Here is a 17,049-nt window from a genome sequence, read left to right as displayed (position 1 = left end):
GGGGCGTTGGAAATGTGATAAGTGGAAGGAGGTCAAGGTGAGGGTGATAGGCCGGACTGGAGGTGGGGGCAGAGAGGTCAGGAAGAAGATTGCAGGTTAGTAAGGCGATGCTGAGTTCGAGGGATTTGACTGAGACAAGGTGGGGGGAGGGGAAATGAGGAAACTGGAGAAATCTGAGTTCATCCCTTATGGTTGGAGGGTTCCTAGGTGGAAGATGAGGCGCTCTTCCTCCAGCCGTCGTGTTGCTATGGCCTGGCGATGGAGGAGTCCAAGGACTTGCATGTCCTTGGTGGAGTGGGAGGGGAAGTTGAAGTGTTGAACCACTGGGTGGTTGGGTTGGTTGGTCCGGATGTCCCAGAGGTGTTCTCTGAAACATTCTGCAAGTAGGCAGCCTGTCTCCCCAATATAGGGGAGGCCACATCAGGTGCAGCGGATGCAGTAAATGATGTGTGTGGAGGTGCAGGTGAATTTGTGGCGATATAGAAGGATCCCTTGGGGCCTTGGAGGGAAGTAAAGGGTGGGGTATGGGCGCAAGTTTTGCATTTCTTGCGGTTGCAGGGGAAGGTCCCGGGTGTGGAGGTTGGATTGGTGGGGAATGTGGACCTGACGAGGGAGTCACGGAGGGAGTGGACTTTTCAGAATGCTGATAGGGGAGGGGAGGGAAATATATCTCTGGTGATGGGGTCCGTTTGGAGGTGGCAGAAATTACGACGGATGATACGATGTATATGGAGGTTGGTGGGGTGGTAAGGTGAGGACCAGTGGGGTTCTGTCCTGATGGCAATTGGAGGAACAGGGCTCAAGGACGGAGCAGTGGGAAATGGAGGAGATGCAGTGGAGGGCATCGTCGATCATGTCTGGGGGGGAAATTGCGGTCTTTGAAGAAGGAGTCCATCTGGGTTGTATGGTATTGGAACTGGTCCTCCTGGGAGCAGATGCGGTGGAGATGAAGGAATTGGGAGTATGGGATGGTGTTTTTACAGGGGGCAGGGTGGGAGTTCGCCTGACCTCCTGCACTTTTCCAGCAACACATTTTCAGCTCTGATCTCCAGCATCTGCAGTCCTCACTTTCTCCTCGAAAATTGAAGACTAAAGTCTGGTCTGACAGCCAATGATCTAGTTGAATGGCAGAATTGGTTTAAAAGCCAAATGGTCTACCTCTGCTCCTAGTTGCCATGTTCTAAATCAGTACAATGCTATATTTCAGATCCAACATTAAACAACTGTCTGTCTGTTCAGTTGGATGTAATCTCTGTGCCCTCTATTCATCAAAACGTTGTAGGCAGAATTTATGCTTAACTGCATTGTTGAGAAAATAGTTATTCAAGGGAGTTCAAGCTGGCCTGATGCTTTGAATGGGACAAACATTGATATGTAACAGGTGTGACAAAATGCTTGATATCCTGTAAATTTTACCCAATCAGATTTGATGGTAGTGTCCCTAGGAGAACAAAAATTGCACAGATGTATTGTGTCACCTCTGATCTGACATTTTTTGACCTACCTCCTGGGGGGACAGAAAGCAATGCCTACTGCCTCCTGTATGTTTTAAGAAAACTATCAGCCACTGAATTCATGGCAATGTTCCATAATAGCAGTCCAGAATATAGAAGAGGTGCCAAAATTGTTTGCCAGCAAAGAAAAATCCTTCTTGTCAGAAGGTGCTTTAAATAGCTGTGTTCGTGCTGCATATTCCACTCCAATATTTATGACTATCTTGAATCGGAGAATTATCAATAAATATATATTGCATTTCTAAGATGTATTAAGATTTGCCATTCAATTCTTGGATAGGTATTAAACATGCACTTCAATAAATTGTCCCATTTGAGACTACCTGAGGAAATCTTTTTCTCTGCTGCTGGAGCCTGCAGCAACAGAAAGGAGGGCAGAGTGCATCAGCTTTCAGAAGAGAAATGAAGAAATTTGGCATTTGAGCTGTTGAGCGGGAAGGAGCTAAATTGATATCAGCAGAAAATCACTTGACCCACATTGCTGCAGCAATCACGTCCTTTCAGCTGTGTGCATATTAATTCCACGCCTTCACTCTCCTGAGTCCTATGGGTCATTTCAATCTTTAAATCATTTCCAGAAGTTTATTTTGGTTTGAAATTCTTACCTTTGCTGTCCAGGCGCACAATTGAAATGACAGCTAGTCTCCCATGGTTTTCAGTTAGAGGAGGATCAGATTGAAGAAAAGAAACAGAGATGTCAATGTCAATCTTAGTTCACCAGAGAGGATTCTCGAGGGTTTTACACTGTGCCCAGTGTTACTCTGTACTGATTTCAGTGGAAAAGTAACATTGGACGTGCTCTAAAAACAGACATGCACCCTATTTCATCAGTTTCTCAATGGGCAGTAGAAGTTAAAACCCTCAGAAAAGTTGCTATCTTTGACATAGTCGAGGGAAATCATTGAGAGCACTAAACACAGCATAGACTATTAGCCATGTCAACTCACTGACAGTAGTACTGAAGACTTAGATGCAGCACTAGCCAATTGTTCCAAACAACTACATCACTAGTGTCTACCAATAATGTGGAAAATTTGTCTTATCCATAAAAAAAGTACAAATCAAATCTAGCCATACATTATCGCATCAGTGTCCTCATAATCATCAGCAAAGTAATGGAAGACATTGTCAATGGTGTGATCAGAACAAGTCAGCCCCTCAGAAGTTAAAACTGTTCATATAGTTACATCAAATGGGTGTGCTGCAGGACATCATAGGTCCTGCTGTGTGATATAGAGTTAGGTCTAGACTTTGCTGTTGTGGACATTGGAAGATATGGTCCTGAATTTTGTCATGCACTGTGGACTAAATATCTCACATGCAGTGGCCATCCATTCCTGCTTCATGTGTACTTACATCTTCATCTGTGAAGCAGCTACTATATAATCTGAATATGTCCATGAGGTCCATGTTTAGATATGTGACACAAATACATGGTGGGGGTGGCGGGCTGTTTACTCTGAACAATTAGCATGTAGATCAAATTAATGGTGACAGTTTCACGATTGATCCTGTTTCACCTGAGGTAGACTTGGGATCTGCATGCAGACTAGAATGTGTCAAAAAATCATAGCACTTTGCCTAGTGCACTGGTTGTTGACAGATTGCTTGCCGAATTCAGTATGTTTCATTGCTTGCTAAATTCAGTATGCTTGGTTGCTTGCTGAATTCAGTATGCTTGGTTGCTTGCTGAATTCAGTATGCTTCATTGCTTGCTGAATTTAGTATGCTTGATTGATTGCTGAATTCAGTATGCTTCATTGCTTGCTGAATTCAGTATGCTTGATTGCTTGCTGAATTCAGTATGCTTGGTTGATTGCTGAATTCAGTATGCTTGATTGATTGCTGAATTTAGTATGCTTGATTGATTGCTGAATTCAGTATGCTTGATTGCTTGCTGAATTCAGTATGCTTGGTTGCTTGCTGAATTCAGTATGCTTGATTGATTGCTGAATTCAGTATGCTTGGTTGCTTGCTGAATTCAGTATGCTTCATTGCTTGCTGAATTCAGTATGCTTCATTGCTTGCTGAATTCAGTATGCTTGGTCTACCTCAACAAATTGTGTTTGAGAGTTCAGCAGTAAACTAGTGTAACTTTCTCGGACATATGCAGGAAATGGGGTATCCAAAATATTATCTCTGATCCTCATTACCCTTTGTGAAATGTGGTCTTTTGCAGTCTGGAATCAGTGACAAAATATAACATTCCCTTTTTACCTTTAAAGAATGAGAATCCTTTTCTGATGCCGTGCATAATGATGTAAATGGATTGTTGTCTCTGGTCCCTCCTGAACTCTCACCACCCAGCCACATGGACCTTGCATCGCAGGAAAGAGGAAGTAAATGATACAAATGGTACATGATCAATGAGTATGAATTATTCCATTTTGCCCCAGGAAATATATGCAAATCAGAAATTTTTGTACAAACACATGTATTTATGGACAGATACGATGTCGTTGTGGCCAACCTAGATCATATGACATGGTAATGAGCAATGGTCAAATTCTGTGAAGATATTTAAAACATGTCTGGATTGTATGTCTTCAACCACCCTTCTCACAGGATGCTGATTCAGATACTGAAGATATCATACCATATAACTGCAATAAATTACCTACGATGGCAGATCACACAATGCAGAATGAAGCTACATCACCAAATTGTGCTAACTGCATAAAGATCAGATTTGGTCATGTCATACACTCACTGAAGTGTTATCTGAGTGTGGAAACATAAGGATTCATTTACATCTCTGTACATGTCATCAGAAAAAGATTCATTCTTTAAAGGGAAAAAGGGAATGTTATACTTTGGCACTGATTCAAGACTACAAGGAACTGTAACTTTAAGACAGTTACTGTACCTTTAACAGAGTTAACTGTCATGATATCTGACATTCCTGTATATGGTAACCCTACCTCTAAAGGTATCTATCTTGACTTCACTAACTTCCCTGTGTAATGAGGTCAGTGTATTCATTCATTGATATGTGTACATAATTCACAGTAACATCAGCAAGTACAGTGCGGGCCCATTCAGTCATTGGACCCTTCTGCTGCCTCAACCATATGTAAATGGTATCTTGCATGAGTAAGGAATGCCTTTGGGTTGGTTGGAACAGTTGGGAAAGTAAAATTCCAATGTCTGTTTGTTTCTCCATGTGTAAAGACCATACAGAACCAAATTGTCTTTGTGATTGTGTATGTATATGAAGATTTCTTTTTATGACAAAGTATATTTTGGTTTAAAAGAAACATCAGCACGTATAGAATCCAGACTATATGTGTGTAAATATGTGGTGCTTGTAGCCTTGTAAATAATTAGTGCTGGAAGTGAACTTCAAACATCTGACTCAAAAAGAGTCTAATACTCATGATAAATGCTCTACAGTCACCAATACATAATGAACCAGAAATATCATCAGTTTGGCAAATAGTCACCAGGACCTGCTTTTGGGCAGATAATTTGTAAATAAGATGTTTATAAAACTTATATTTAATGATAAAGACTGCACTTTAAATTTTCTTTTGTGTGTGCTGAGCAATACTGATTTTCAATTTGTCATTGCTCTGTTTTCTCTATCATGCATTCTAATCTAGAAACCTAATTTGATCAGCTGTGATAATGTAGTTTATCAATGGTGGAGATTTGGAACAAAAGTGAGAAATCATATTTTGCCTTTCCTGACAAAATGCAGCCAAATATTCTGGATAGTTTTGGTTGCTGACCACTACACTGTGGTTGATATCCATTGCAGAGGGTGTTTTAAGAGATTATGTCAGCCACACTGATTGTATAGACTCAGTGCTGGTATCCCAGAAAAAAAGCATAAGGTGATAATAGCTTAATCTGATTATTGTCCAGTCCATTTCTGAATTTATTACAAACTGAACTGCAGCTCTTTGTATTGACAAAGGGAATACTGATAGGATTTGTTTTAAACTTCTAGGATGTCTTTTGGGTGTAGGACACTATAAGGAATCAGTTAATTCTTAAAACAACAGAATGCTGTATTTTCTATCAGCAAATATAAATTTTCTGTTATTTTCAGAACATCAATTTTGGATTTTAATTTGAACCAAAAACCAAAGAACCTTACTTGTAATGTGATATGTTTTGGCACACAATAATTTTGGTTTCACTATTATTTCTGTCTTTACAAAACAATTTAATTCACTGTCTAGAGTTAAATCTCTCAAGGTAATTATTGTCCCAAAGCAAAAATGAGTTTCAAGGTACCTTCAAATTGTACCTCTACTATGTCAGATTTAGTTGTGTAAAAACACTAAAATCATAGATGTTAGAATCATGCACCACAGAACAAGACCATTCAGTTTATCAGCCCAATGTTTGCGGACTTTTTGAAAGAATAAAGTACCATTATCAAATATTCACCAACAGCACCAAAACAGCTTATTTATATCATAAGTGCTATGTTATTGCATACAAGTTGACACTTATGTTTGCCGATATGACTGTTAAATCTAGCATTAAGAGGGATGTTTAATGCCTACAAAAACTATGGGATATTGCAAAGACACTGAAAGTAGTATATAAATAATTACATGATTGTGAAATTCTTTCCGTAAACTTAATCTTTTGTCCTTAGTCCTCTAAATCTGATTCTATTGGAGCTCAGTCCTTGGTGAGGGAACGCTAAATTTGGCAGGAATATGTGTCTGCAAGGCAGGAATATGTGTCTTCCGTGTTTACTGGTGAGATATTGAATTGTTTTTACTCAGGTTCAGACATGCCAGAAGTGTAAATTTAGAGAAAATGATGTTAAAAAGATACAATTACTTTAATTTGTAGAAGAAAAAGCCCTTCTTTAAACACAGGAATTCTTTGTAAGAAGAGAATGTTTAACTTGTGTTAAATTGATTTTCTCCATTGCAGCTTCTTCTGTTTAGCAATATTTTGTTCAAGTTCTCAACTCAGAGGATTAACCTTTCCTGATCTTATATTGTAAGGCAATGCATTATAAATTAACTGCATTTAAAATTATCTAGATTTTTAATGGTTTCTCGTGTTATTGCCTGCACATGAAATTTTGAATAAATGTAAAATTTTGGGCTTTTATTTTCAGCAGTGAGTTCACATATGGTATTATACTGGTCTGACATTAGGTTAATAATGCAAAGGACAGAAGTTCAAATGCTGTCATTGAATTCAGTAATTCTAGCGAGTGATGAGTTAGCAACAGAAAGAAATATATAGACTTTTGTGGGATGTATCAACTTTGTGTTCTACAATGATTGGTATGAGGAGCTCTTAACTAAACTACCTCATTGAGTCTTGCATTCAGAAAAGGAAATTAAGGCAGTGGGCAATACAGAAGCACATCTTTCATTTGATTTAGACTATGTTTGAACATATTGGGGGGAAATTCCCACTTCTCTGGTTTTTTCCCCAAATTCCAGCCTGTGTTCTTCAGTATCTTTTACACTGGTTCAAGTTAATTAGTGCTGGTTGGGGCTTTTCTCACAAAACTGATCACATGCCCGGGTCAAGTTTCTGTGATTATGAGATTTCACTATTTGACTGGCTCGGAACTGCTGTTCACGTTGTACTTATTATCTTCTTTGTGGACATACTTTATAAACTTTTTAAAAAATAACTATCAATAAGTATTTAATTTACCAAGAAATAGAGCATTGTTTGTTAATTAAACTTGTGACTGCCCTTAGTATACCTTTGTCAGATACCTCACAAATGGAAGATTGACATCTTTATACAAAATGTTTATTTTTTGCTGATGAACCCATTTCTGTTGGATCATCAGAACTACTATCAGATATATTAAGGAATACTCAATAGAAAAAATTGCTTATCTCTTCTTTCCTGCCCATTTCATGACTCATTTTACATCTGGGGTTACACAAATATATTTTATCAGAAAAATAACTTAACCTTTGAAATGTCATGTTTATTTTGAGTGCAATTTACAAATTTTCAGCCAACTCTGTCAATTTAGTCAGCTTTCTCAGCTCCTTTGTTCTCTTCAATGATTAAATTCTCCCAGAAACCCCACTGGTCCCTTTGTTGGCTCCTAACATTTTTACAGGTGCAAATAGCTCCTGATTGCCCAAGGCTTCTGGTTATGGGAAGATTACTTTTCAGAAGCTTTACTTTTTACAGAAGAGAGCTTTTTGAATTTAATCCTTGGATCGTTGTGCTAAAAGATAACTGATCTTGTGAAATTTTCATTTGAATTGTATCTTGGCACTGTGTAATCGAAGCAAACCTGCCCTATATGACCCAAGGCTATCTGTATCCAAGAAACAGAATAGCTTTTATTGTTTGCGTGCGTGTGTGTACTTTAACCTGGATTTTGGGAGACCTTGCTTCCATTTCTGATCAGAATCTTAGCAAACTAATCAATAAAATATGAACTGTTATCTGCTGTAAAAGAATTGAAAAATAAACTGGAGATAATATGTTAGGTAAAAGGTTACACTGCATAACAGAAAGGTATTTTGTAAATTTATTTGCTTACTGGTAGAATGAGATAACATAGAGAACAATGAGGGAATACTGAGCGAGCGATTTGCAAAGCTAATAACTATTGGAAAGTCTGTAGCTTTTATAGAATATTCACCATGTTGATGTTTTGAAACATAAATGCACCATTTTTTGGTCAGCCATTTTGAAATGTGAAACAGTTTGGTTACAATACTGCAAGATTGAGGGAATGTGGTATATCGCAGTCTTTCAGATGAAGTGTTAAATTAAGGTCTCATCGACCTTCACAGGTAAGAGATCCAATGGCACTCTTAAAGATGAGCAGAGAAATTCCCTCCACTGCCTGGGCCAATAAAGGCAGTCAACTAATGTAATTGAAATTGATCATTTGGTCACAATCTCATTGCTGCTGGGGATTTTGCTAAATGAAAGTTGGCTGCCATGTTTCCCACATTACAAGAATGATTATGACTGAAAGATATTTCATTTTCTGTGAAACCCTTTGGAATATATTGAGAGTTGGAAATGCACTATCTATAAACAGAAGTCTATCTTCTGTTTCATTGAATAAAATGAAGAACTGTGATTTAAATTTCTCCATGAATTGTTAATTTTGAGCAGATTGGAATGGGGAGTTGGGGGTTTCCCAGTAAGGTGTAAGTTGCTCCTTCAAAATGAGGAACCCTGTGTGGTCTCTCTTCCACCACCCAGCAGGAAATCATTGAAAGGCACTGGAAGAATATTGAGAGCAGACATTCTTGTTGACAAACTGATCCATGTCTGCTCCAAAAAATAGGAAGAATATTGAAAATGGTCTCATAAAATTGCTGGTTTGCAGATGGGAGTTCTCAAGATATTTTTGTCACTGAACTGACAACCTATGTGCAAACCCTCCTCCAAGACATAATCTGTGCTGACCTGGAACAATGTTGCTGTTCCTCTACTGTCACTCAGTCCAAATTCTGGTGCTCTTTTCCTAAAGGCACAAAGTGTTGCAGTGGCTTAGGACGAGCTCAGCATCACCATCCTAAGGGCAAGTAGGGATGGGCAATAATGCAAGGCCTGGCCAGCGATGCCTACATTCTGTGAATGAATAATTACAAAATACAAACAAAACCAAACAGCTTACTGCATGCCTCTCATTGCAGTAACAAAACAGATTAGACTAAATCTGACATTAATCAATCACCCATGAGAATAAGGCCAAGCATCTGATTAAAATGTGAGTGGCTTAACAATTCAGCTTTTGTTGTGACAACCATTACAGATCTATTCCATAGCTAAAATGTACCCTCCATTCTTTCATCCCAATGAGGACAGAGTGCCACTGTTTCTAAAACAAATTTTGTCACAAGCCGCAATGTGCCACAGAACAACAGTAAGTTGTCAAAATTCAAAAGAAGAGCAGGAAATGACTACAGCTGATGTGTTGATCACTTTTTGCAAAATAATGTAGAGCCCTTTAACCTCCCTTTCTTTGGAATGTGCAAGATATTAAACACTACTTCCAGGTATAATAGCGATATAATTTTATATTTACCGATTGAGGATACTATTCTTTCTGCTCATGAATTAAAATTCTCTACCTTGGAGAGACAAATAATAGAATTGAATGCTTGCTGGAGAGCTGGTGGAAACCCAGTTGTGACCATTTCCAGGAGCCCCAATGAGATGAAGTCCCTGTCTGTTGGCTGCCATCAGTCTTTCTTAACACCACTGATGGCATTTTTCCATCAAATGCCCTGACGTGGAATGAATGTTCCACTTCTGAGATCCATGGGTCCATATAAGTTCAACTGGGAGAATAGCAATCACTGGCACTCCACGAAGCCGACATGAAGAGTGGTCCCTGAAACTCCCAGGCTAGGCTGTGTGGCGGAGGGGGCTGGATCACCATGATCAGTCAGGGTGGGTCTGATGGGAGGGAATGGGGGAGTGGTTGTTGTCAAAGGCAACAGGTGACTCCCTATGAGTTCCTCCATTACCAATGTAGGGCTCAGAATGCCTCAGAAGGAGAGAAGACCTACCTACCAAATCTGTAAGCGTTTTATCTCATGGCTTGCCTACATGACATGGCTTTCATTCACTGCTGGTTCAAAACCAGCGGGAGCAGGATCAAAAACTTGTGTGTCATTCTTGACCCTTCCCATTCCCCACCCAGGAAGGGTCTCCACCCCCATCTTCCTGTTCCATTAATCAATATCCAAGGCAACCTCCCGGATGGCTTTTAATTAAACTCAACCCAAATGCAGTTTGGATGGAAGTTTTTTTAAAAAAAATGTTTCTGGGATATAGGCATCACTGGTCATGATTCAAAAATGAGTGGGAAAACAAGCAGTGGGGATAACACAAAATGACTACAAAAGTATATGGACATGTAAAGTGAGTTAGAAAATCTTATAATGTGTGAATATGTGAGGTTATTCACTTTGGTAAGAAGAATAGAAAAGCTGAATGTTATTTAACTGAGGAAAGATTGTAGAAAACTGCAGCTCAGAGGGACTTGGGGGTCCTTGTGCATGAATCACAAAAAGCTAACATTCAAGATGGTGGAATGGGGTCAGAATTGTTTGGCTCCTGAGCGCAGGGCTTGTCCACTCATGGCTCATGCCATGGGTTCTGCTGCATCCACATGGCTTCATCATTGGGAAAGTTTTATCTTGTTTCGATTGTCCTAGAGTATCCTCCTGTTGCCCTCCTGCAGGACGCTGAGGCTCGTATATTCCACTTCATTCTAGGTGGGTGCATTGGAAGATGAGCCAGGACCCCTAACATTGACTTGGAGCCAGGATCTTGTCCATTGACCTGGAGCCAGGGCAGAGTCTGCACAGTTTTGTGAACAGGAAATCATGTTTGATAAATCTGCTAGAATTCTTTAAAGATATAGCAAGTAGATAAAGGAGGAGTAGTAGATATAGTGTGTTTGGTTTCTAGAAGGCATTCAGTAAGATGCCATGTAAAACATTATTACCCATTATAGAAGCTCATGGTATTGGGGCTAATATATTCACATGGATTGAGGATGGTTAACATTGAGATGACAGAGAGTCAGGATGAATGGATCTTTTCCAGCTGGAAAGACATAAGTAGTGGAGCGTCAAAAGGATCAGTCCGAGGGTTTCAGTGATTTACTATCCATACTAATAACTTGGAGAAGAGGCAGATTGTGATGGATCCAAATTTGCTGATGACACAAAATTTGGGACTGGGCATGTGTAAGAGAACGTAAGGAATATGTAAAGGAGGAGGGATAAGTTGAATGAGTGGGCAAAACCTTGACAGATGGAGTTTAATGGAGGAAAGTGTGAGGTCATGCATGTTGCTGGAAAGAGTCAAGAGGCACACTATTATTTAAATAGAGGGAGATTCCAAAAGAGTGCAGCAGAGAAGGATCTGGGTGTTCTTGTGCATGAAACACAATACGTTAGCATGTGGGTGTAATAAATAATTTTAAAAAACACAGATAGAATTTTGACCTCATTGCAGGGGTTCAGAGTTGCAAAAGTAGGGAAATCGTTTTCCAATACACAGAGTGTTGGTAAGACTGTGCCTGGAATACTATGTATAGTTTTGGTCCCTGCATTTAAGAGACCCTGTATAGGCAGTGCAAAAGAGATTCAGTTAGTGATTCCTTAGATGAAGGGGTAGACTGATCGAGAACTGGTTGAGAATGAGGGTTGATCTTATTGAAGCAAACAAGATTCAGACGGAGATTGACAAGGTATGTGCAGCGACTTTCAAACCATGGGACATAGTTACAGAATAAGGGGGAGCACGCTTAAATCGGGATGGAAAGGGATTTCTTGTGGAGAGTTGTGGAGGCTAGATCACTGAAACTATTTAAAGTGGAGTCAGATTGATTTTTGCAACATCAAGAAGTTGCAAGCAAATGAAAAATGAGTTGAAGACCAGCCATGATCATATATAATAGTGGGACTGGCTGGAGGAACTGAATGGCCTACTCTTGCTTCTATTTCTTATGTACCTAACTTTCTTTAGGCAAAAGATTTAGCTCTGTTTCCATCTCCACAAGTGCTGAGTGTGTGCAGAACTCTGTTTTTATTCCAGATTACCATCATCCGTAGTAGTTGGTTTTTGTAGTTGATATTCAGACTTGGCTGCGCTGATCAACACATTTGACGGTTTGTGTTCCACATTGTCAGGTATCCTCCAGTCCACATGGATAGAGCTTCATAAGATTTTTACCTCAATACTAAAACTCAACATCACAAAATAGTCCTGCAATATAGATACAGCACTTAACATCATACTCTCTGTTTATATATGCTAAATTTGAAGTAAATCCAGCTTCAGGCTTAGTTTAAATAGTGCACTTAAGATGAGCAGTGCATAGTGACTAAATTAACTCTGTACAAATAGGACCTTGAAGAATACCACTATATTTCATAATGAATCAAAGCTACATGGTGATAGAAATCCCTTTACAGGGATTTGCTGCTTCTTGTGCAATTACACAGTTATCCTGTTATATGAAAATTAGGATATCAATTTTCAAAGCTTTTTATTTAAGGGAAATGCTAGGAGTGTGAAAGCTCATGTGACAGGTACAACAAGAAACTGGAAAAATTTGTGAGGAAGAGGTGTTGCAGCGTATTTCACCTCAGTGATGTTGTTTTAAATATAGCTCAGGCACACTAGATGAAGGTGTTATTTGAAGATTGTAGACAGTGCTTTATGCATCAGTGCTCTGGAGATTCCTGATAATGCTCTAAAGATGGAGCTGTACCCTGTCTATCATCTATCATATTTTCGTTGCAACAATGGTATTGTGCAGAGGGTGTCCTTATTTTGTATTAATGCATATTGACCTAGTAACACTTGATTTGACTGTATGAGGGAAGCTCTGAATTCAATCTGTTGTGCACTATATTGGACAGTACATAATGGTCTGTGTCATGTGAGACCAGCATTGAATTCCTGCCCAACACTGGGTGCAAGGTGGAAAATACAGGAGGAACTTCAAGTCACATATAAGATGAGATGAGTTTGACATGGGAATAGCTGACAATTTATATGTTATTTCCTCGGCAGTGACAGTGTTCATTTCATGGGCACAAATAGTAACCTAGAGTACTGTTGAAAGCCATCTTGAGTGTGATTTGGATGCTGACTCAAGTGGAAAAGTGCCAGGCAGTAGGTAGGCTATGTAGTAAATAGCAAAATTGGGATTGTTGAAACAGATCTTTAACTTGCTACGCAGTTGTAGGGATTGCAATGTGATTCAGCTGTTATAGAAACCCACTCACTCTCCATGGGAATGAGTGGAAGTGAAAATTAGCATTCTTTGGATGTTGGCTTGTCTGAGCTATGAGGGGCAATGGATGTGGAGAGGCAAAGTTCCATACTAATATTCTGGACAGGTGAGTTTGAAGTCCATCATAGCAGATGGAGAAGCTTGAGTTCAAATAATAATCCAGAATTAAGAGCTTGTATAATGGTGAAGGAATGAAATCTATCATTTTTACTTAGTCTGGCCTACATGTGATTCCAAATCATTAGCAATGTGGTTGATTCTTAACTGCTATCCTAAATGACTGAACAAGCCACTCAGTTCAAGGGAATTAGGAATGTTCAATTAATGTTAGCCCACATAGTGATGCCCACATTCCGTGAACAAATTTAAGAAATGTACCAGCTTTATGTTCAACTGTCAAGTGAAAATCTACTCTTTCGTATTTTACAGATGTCTCACATTTACAGTGAGTGGACAGGCGGAGCCATTTAAAATGCACTCTTCTAAACTGATGGGGAAAAGTCCTATCTTGGGTTGCAGAAACTTTCTGTATCCAGTTAATTTCTACTCTAGGTAATTGAGTCCATCAACTTGTCTTGACTCGAATTTTCAATGGATTACTGAGTTTCCTTTGTTGGATGTTCCATGATATTAATCTACTTTACACTTAATGTATTTATGAAAAAAATACAGCATGATTATTATACAAATTGAAAGCAGAATGATTAACATTTTTAAAGCAACTTTTGCAATCACAGGATATTCCAACATGGCTAACAGTTAATCAAGTACTTTTAAGTATAGCTGAATGATTTAGATTTCCCCCTTCAAATTGGCAGTATAGGATGTTTTATGCCAACTTGAGAGAACATGCGGGGACTTGGCACATCTCTTTTGAAAGACAGCACTTCTGACAATGTGATGCTTCATCAACCCTGTAGTGGAGCATCAGTGTAGATTTTTTGGTTCAACTCTGAAGTGAGAGTTGAACCTGCAGACTCTTGGTGAGAGTTAAGAATGCTATACCTTGAATTGCCTTTCAGTTGAAGTTAACCTGAAGTGAAAATAACATCTAGAGTGTGTTCTTTGTAAGTGATCAACTCGACAGAGGTGTACTTCTCAGTAGTTTAATTTGGCAATTCTTATGCATGGAAGTGAGTTTGGCAATTCTTATGCATGGAGAAAGTGAGGACTGCAGATGCTAGAGATCAGAGCTGAAAATGTGTTGCTGGAAAAGCGCAGCAGGTCAGGCAGCATCCAAGGAACAGAAGAAGGGCTTATGCCCGAAACGTTGAATCTCCTGTTCCTTGGATGCTGCCTGACCTGCTGCGCTTTTCCAGCAACACATTTTCAATTCTTACGCATAGATATGTTTCAGATAATAGAGAAATGTTCGAACACGCTGAATTGTTACTATTGAGAGCACATGAGTAAAGCATATTAGAGTAAAATCACTATAAGTAGTGTGAGTTATCTGTTCACATATTTTAAGTTTCCAGAATAATCACAAAAGAACACATTCCTTGGCATCAAAGGTTGCATTTTCAGTCAGCCATTAGGTACAAGGTTGATAATGGGTAAATAACTGCCCTCTCTCAAATGGCATGTTAGTCTTCTAACATCTCTGTGATATGCTGGAATCTTCAAAGCAAATGTGGGGAAGAGGGGCTGGTTGATAAGCAATCTGCACGCCTCCAATTAACTTGCTGATATACTCATTGAAGATCTTGTTAACAGGCCAGAGAGCAACAGAATTAAATTTTCCAATAATGGGAAGAGCAAACGATCTGGGACATGTTAGCGCGCAGCTGTCGGGAGCACAGAGGGGAGCCATTATTCATTACTGATGAAAAGTCTGGTTTGAAAAAAAGGAATTGTTAAACTGAGGTGCTCACGCAGTGGCACACAGTTGCCAATCGCTTGAATAAACATGACTGTTGGGGCTCTTGTGTGGGAATTGTTAGGCTCCTGGCCCTCTGCTTTCCTGCTTGCTCCATTCCTCTAGGTGATGGAAAGCCCAGTGAAAAAAAATCTCCTTCTGAAACAAATCCCTCGCCACTGACCCTAAATTGGGCACAGAACTCACTTTGGGGCTGAGTAAGGCTTTTTTTATGGAAACCTGCATTGCCTGACTGATGCTCACCCATTATGGGGCCAGGACTCAGTAATGGTCCCAATGTTGAGATCACAGCCCTGGACTCAGAATTCAGGCCCACATTTTGTATATTGGACACTTCAGAAAAGAAGAGGGACAATTTCATGTTGCAAGATTTCAGTCAAAGAGAGTAGACTGGTCAGTGGATGTAGTTGAACAATAGACTGATTGTTATTCCTTCTTGTAGAGACAAAGGGAAAAACATTATGTGCTTCTCATTCCTGCACATTCTGTAATGGTTGAATAATTTATCAACATGGAAAGTACTAATTATGACTTCTTGCTGGTTCCTTTGGATGACTTAATTATGATTTAAAACATGGATTAACCGTGTGTATTTTCTGGTGTTCAAAGCCTGTGTGCATAGCTTTCTTTCATTGATCATTCTACCTAATTGTAATGCCCTTTTAAAACGAATTTTTTAAAAAAAACAAAAAAAATTGCAAGTGATTAATTGAAGCAGTCTATCTTTCTCTAATGACAATGACTTTGTTGTGTTGAAATTAGGAATGTAATTGAGTGTAGTTGCTCTTTAATCTGATCGCTTTACCAGTAGTTTGTGTGATGGTATCAGGTTTAGCCTGCATTGCTAGGTCAACATGGACCAGTCCATTAAAGGAGCAAGGTTCAGCGAAAGTTCGCACTCTATTGTTTCACCATGGTTACAAAACAAGAAAGGAGAAATTTTGCATTTATAACCTCCAATTGCTTTGAGCCCTCAAGGTACAGAAGCTTGTTATTGTTCAAAAATTAAAAGCAGAAATGTAAATCTCACAATTATCTCTCGAGTAAACAGAGGACTGCCCTTCACTTGCTATATAAGCAGTGCACAGATGTTCTGAGTTGAGTCTAATGTCAATACGTTAAAAGCGTATATTTGTTCCATTTTACCCGGCCATATTTAATCATGTTTAAACAGTATGCACCCTAGTCAATTGTGTATTAGCATAATACCATTTAATAATATACCAATGTTGCCATATGTATACATTGAATGTAAAACATTGATCAAATTACTTACAGGACTAAAAATTACAGTGTCTTTCAGCTGTTCTTATAGGTAATTGTCAAAGATATGCTAATTCACTGAAAAATATCACAATAACTTTGATGGTTTGCCAATGTGCACTAGGTCAATATTCCACAGTACATCCAGGCACAAATAAACCATGGCTATTATACATTACTTGTATGCAAGTGATGGGGAATATAGTCTTTTGGCTGAAGGATGTTGTTATGTTTGTATTGAAAATTATTGTACTGTATTTGCAGGATATGTTTCAAAATAAGCAGGATTAACAGTAATTTTCTAGGATGGGAGTAGTGAAGGAGAACTGTTACCTTAGAAAGAGGGAATATAGGATATTTAATTAAAGACCCCACCCTGCTGGATGTGTTTTTGTAGAAGGATTGGACGTGTAAATTTGGATAGCCCCATCACCTTTCGGCCCAACCCAACCTGATCCCCATGATGAGGGGTTGAGGAAGGCACACACTAAGCTGCCCATCCTTAAGCTTGTTGAGATCCTTGTGGTCAATTAATGAGCATTTGAGGACCTCAATCAGCTTCCACTGCCATGATATGCTGGCCAGTGGATGGTGGGCAGTGTGTAAAGGTCATTTTATCACCAAAATTGGTGAAATGGAGTGAAAGGAAAGGT

The 17,049-nt window shown here is 39.1% G+C and overlaps 1 protein-coding gene across 6 annotated transcripts in view; it reads left to right on the top strand.

The window, feature by feature from the left end:
- The window catches only part of LOC132816389 (dachshund homolog 1-like), a 592,865-nt gene that overhangs the window by 178,673 nt on the left and 397,143 nt on the right, over positions 1–17,049 (top strand). For 3 of the 6 annotated variants that reach the window (XM_060825885.1, XM_060825881.1, XM_060825882.1), the window contains exon 2: positions 13,684–13,806. The exons of the other annotated variants lie outside the window; for them this stretch is intronic. In XM_060825885.1, coding sequence (XP_060681868.1) covers positions 13,684–13,806 — 123 coding nt within the window. The remainder of the gene's footprint in view (positions 1–13,683; positions 13,807–17,049) is intronic. 6 annotated transcript variants of the gene reach the window in all.

The sequence above is a fragment of the Hemiscyllium ocellatum genome, chromosome 6 (genome assembly GCF_020745735.1).
Source record: "Hemiscyllium ocellatum isolate sHemOce1 chromosome 6, sHemOce1.pat.X.cur, whole genome shotgun sequence".
Classification (NCBI taxonomy): Eukaryota; Metazoa; Chordata; class Chondrichthyes; order Orectolobiformes; family Hemiscylliidae; genus Hemiscyllium; species Hemiscyllium ocellatum.
Note: the sequence above shows the minus strand (reverse complement) of the source record. Positions and strands in the feature narration are given on the sequence as shown.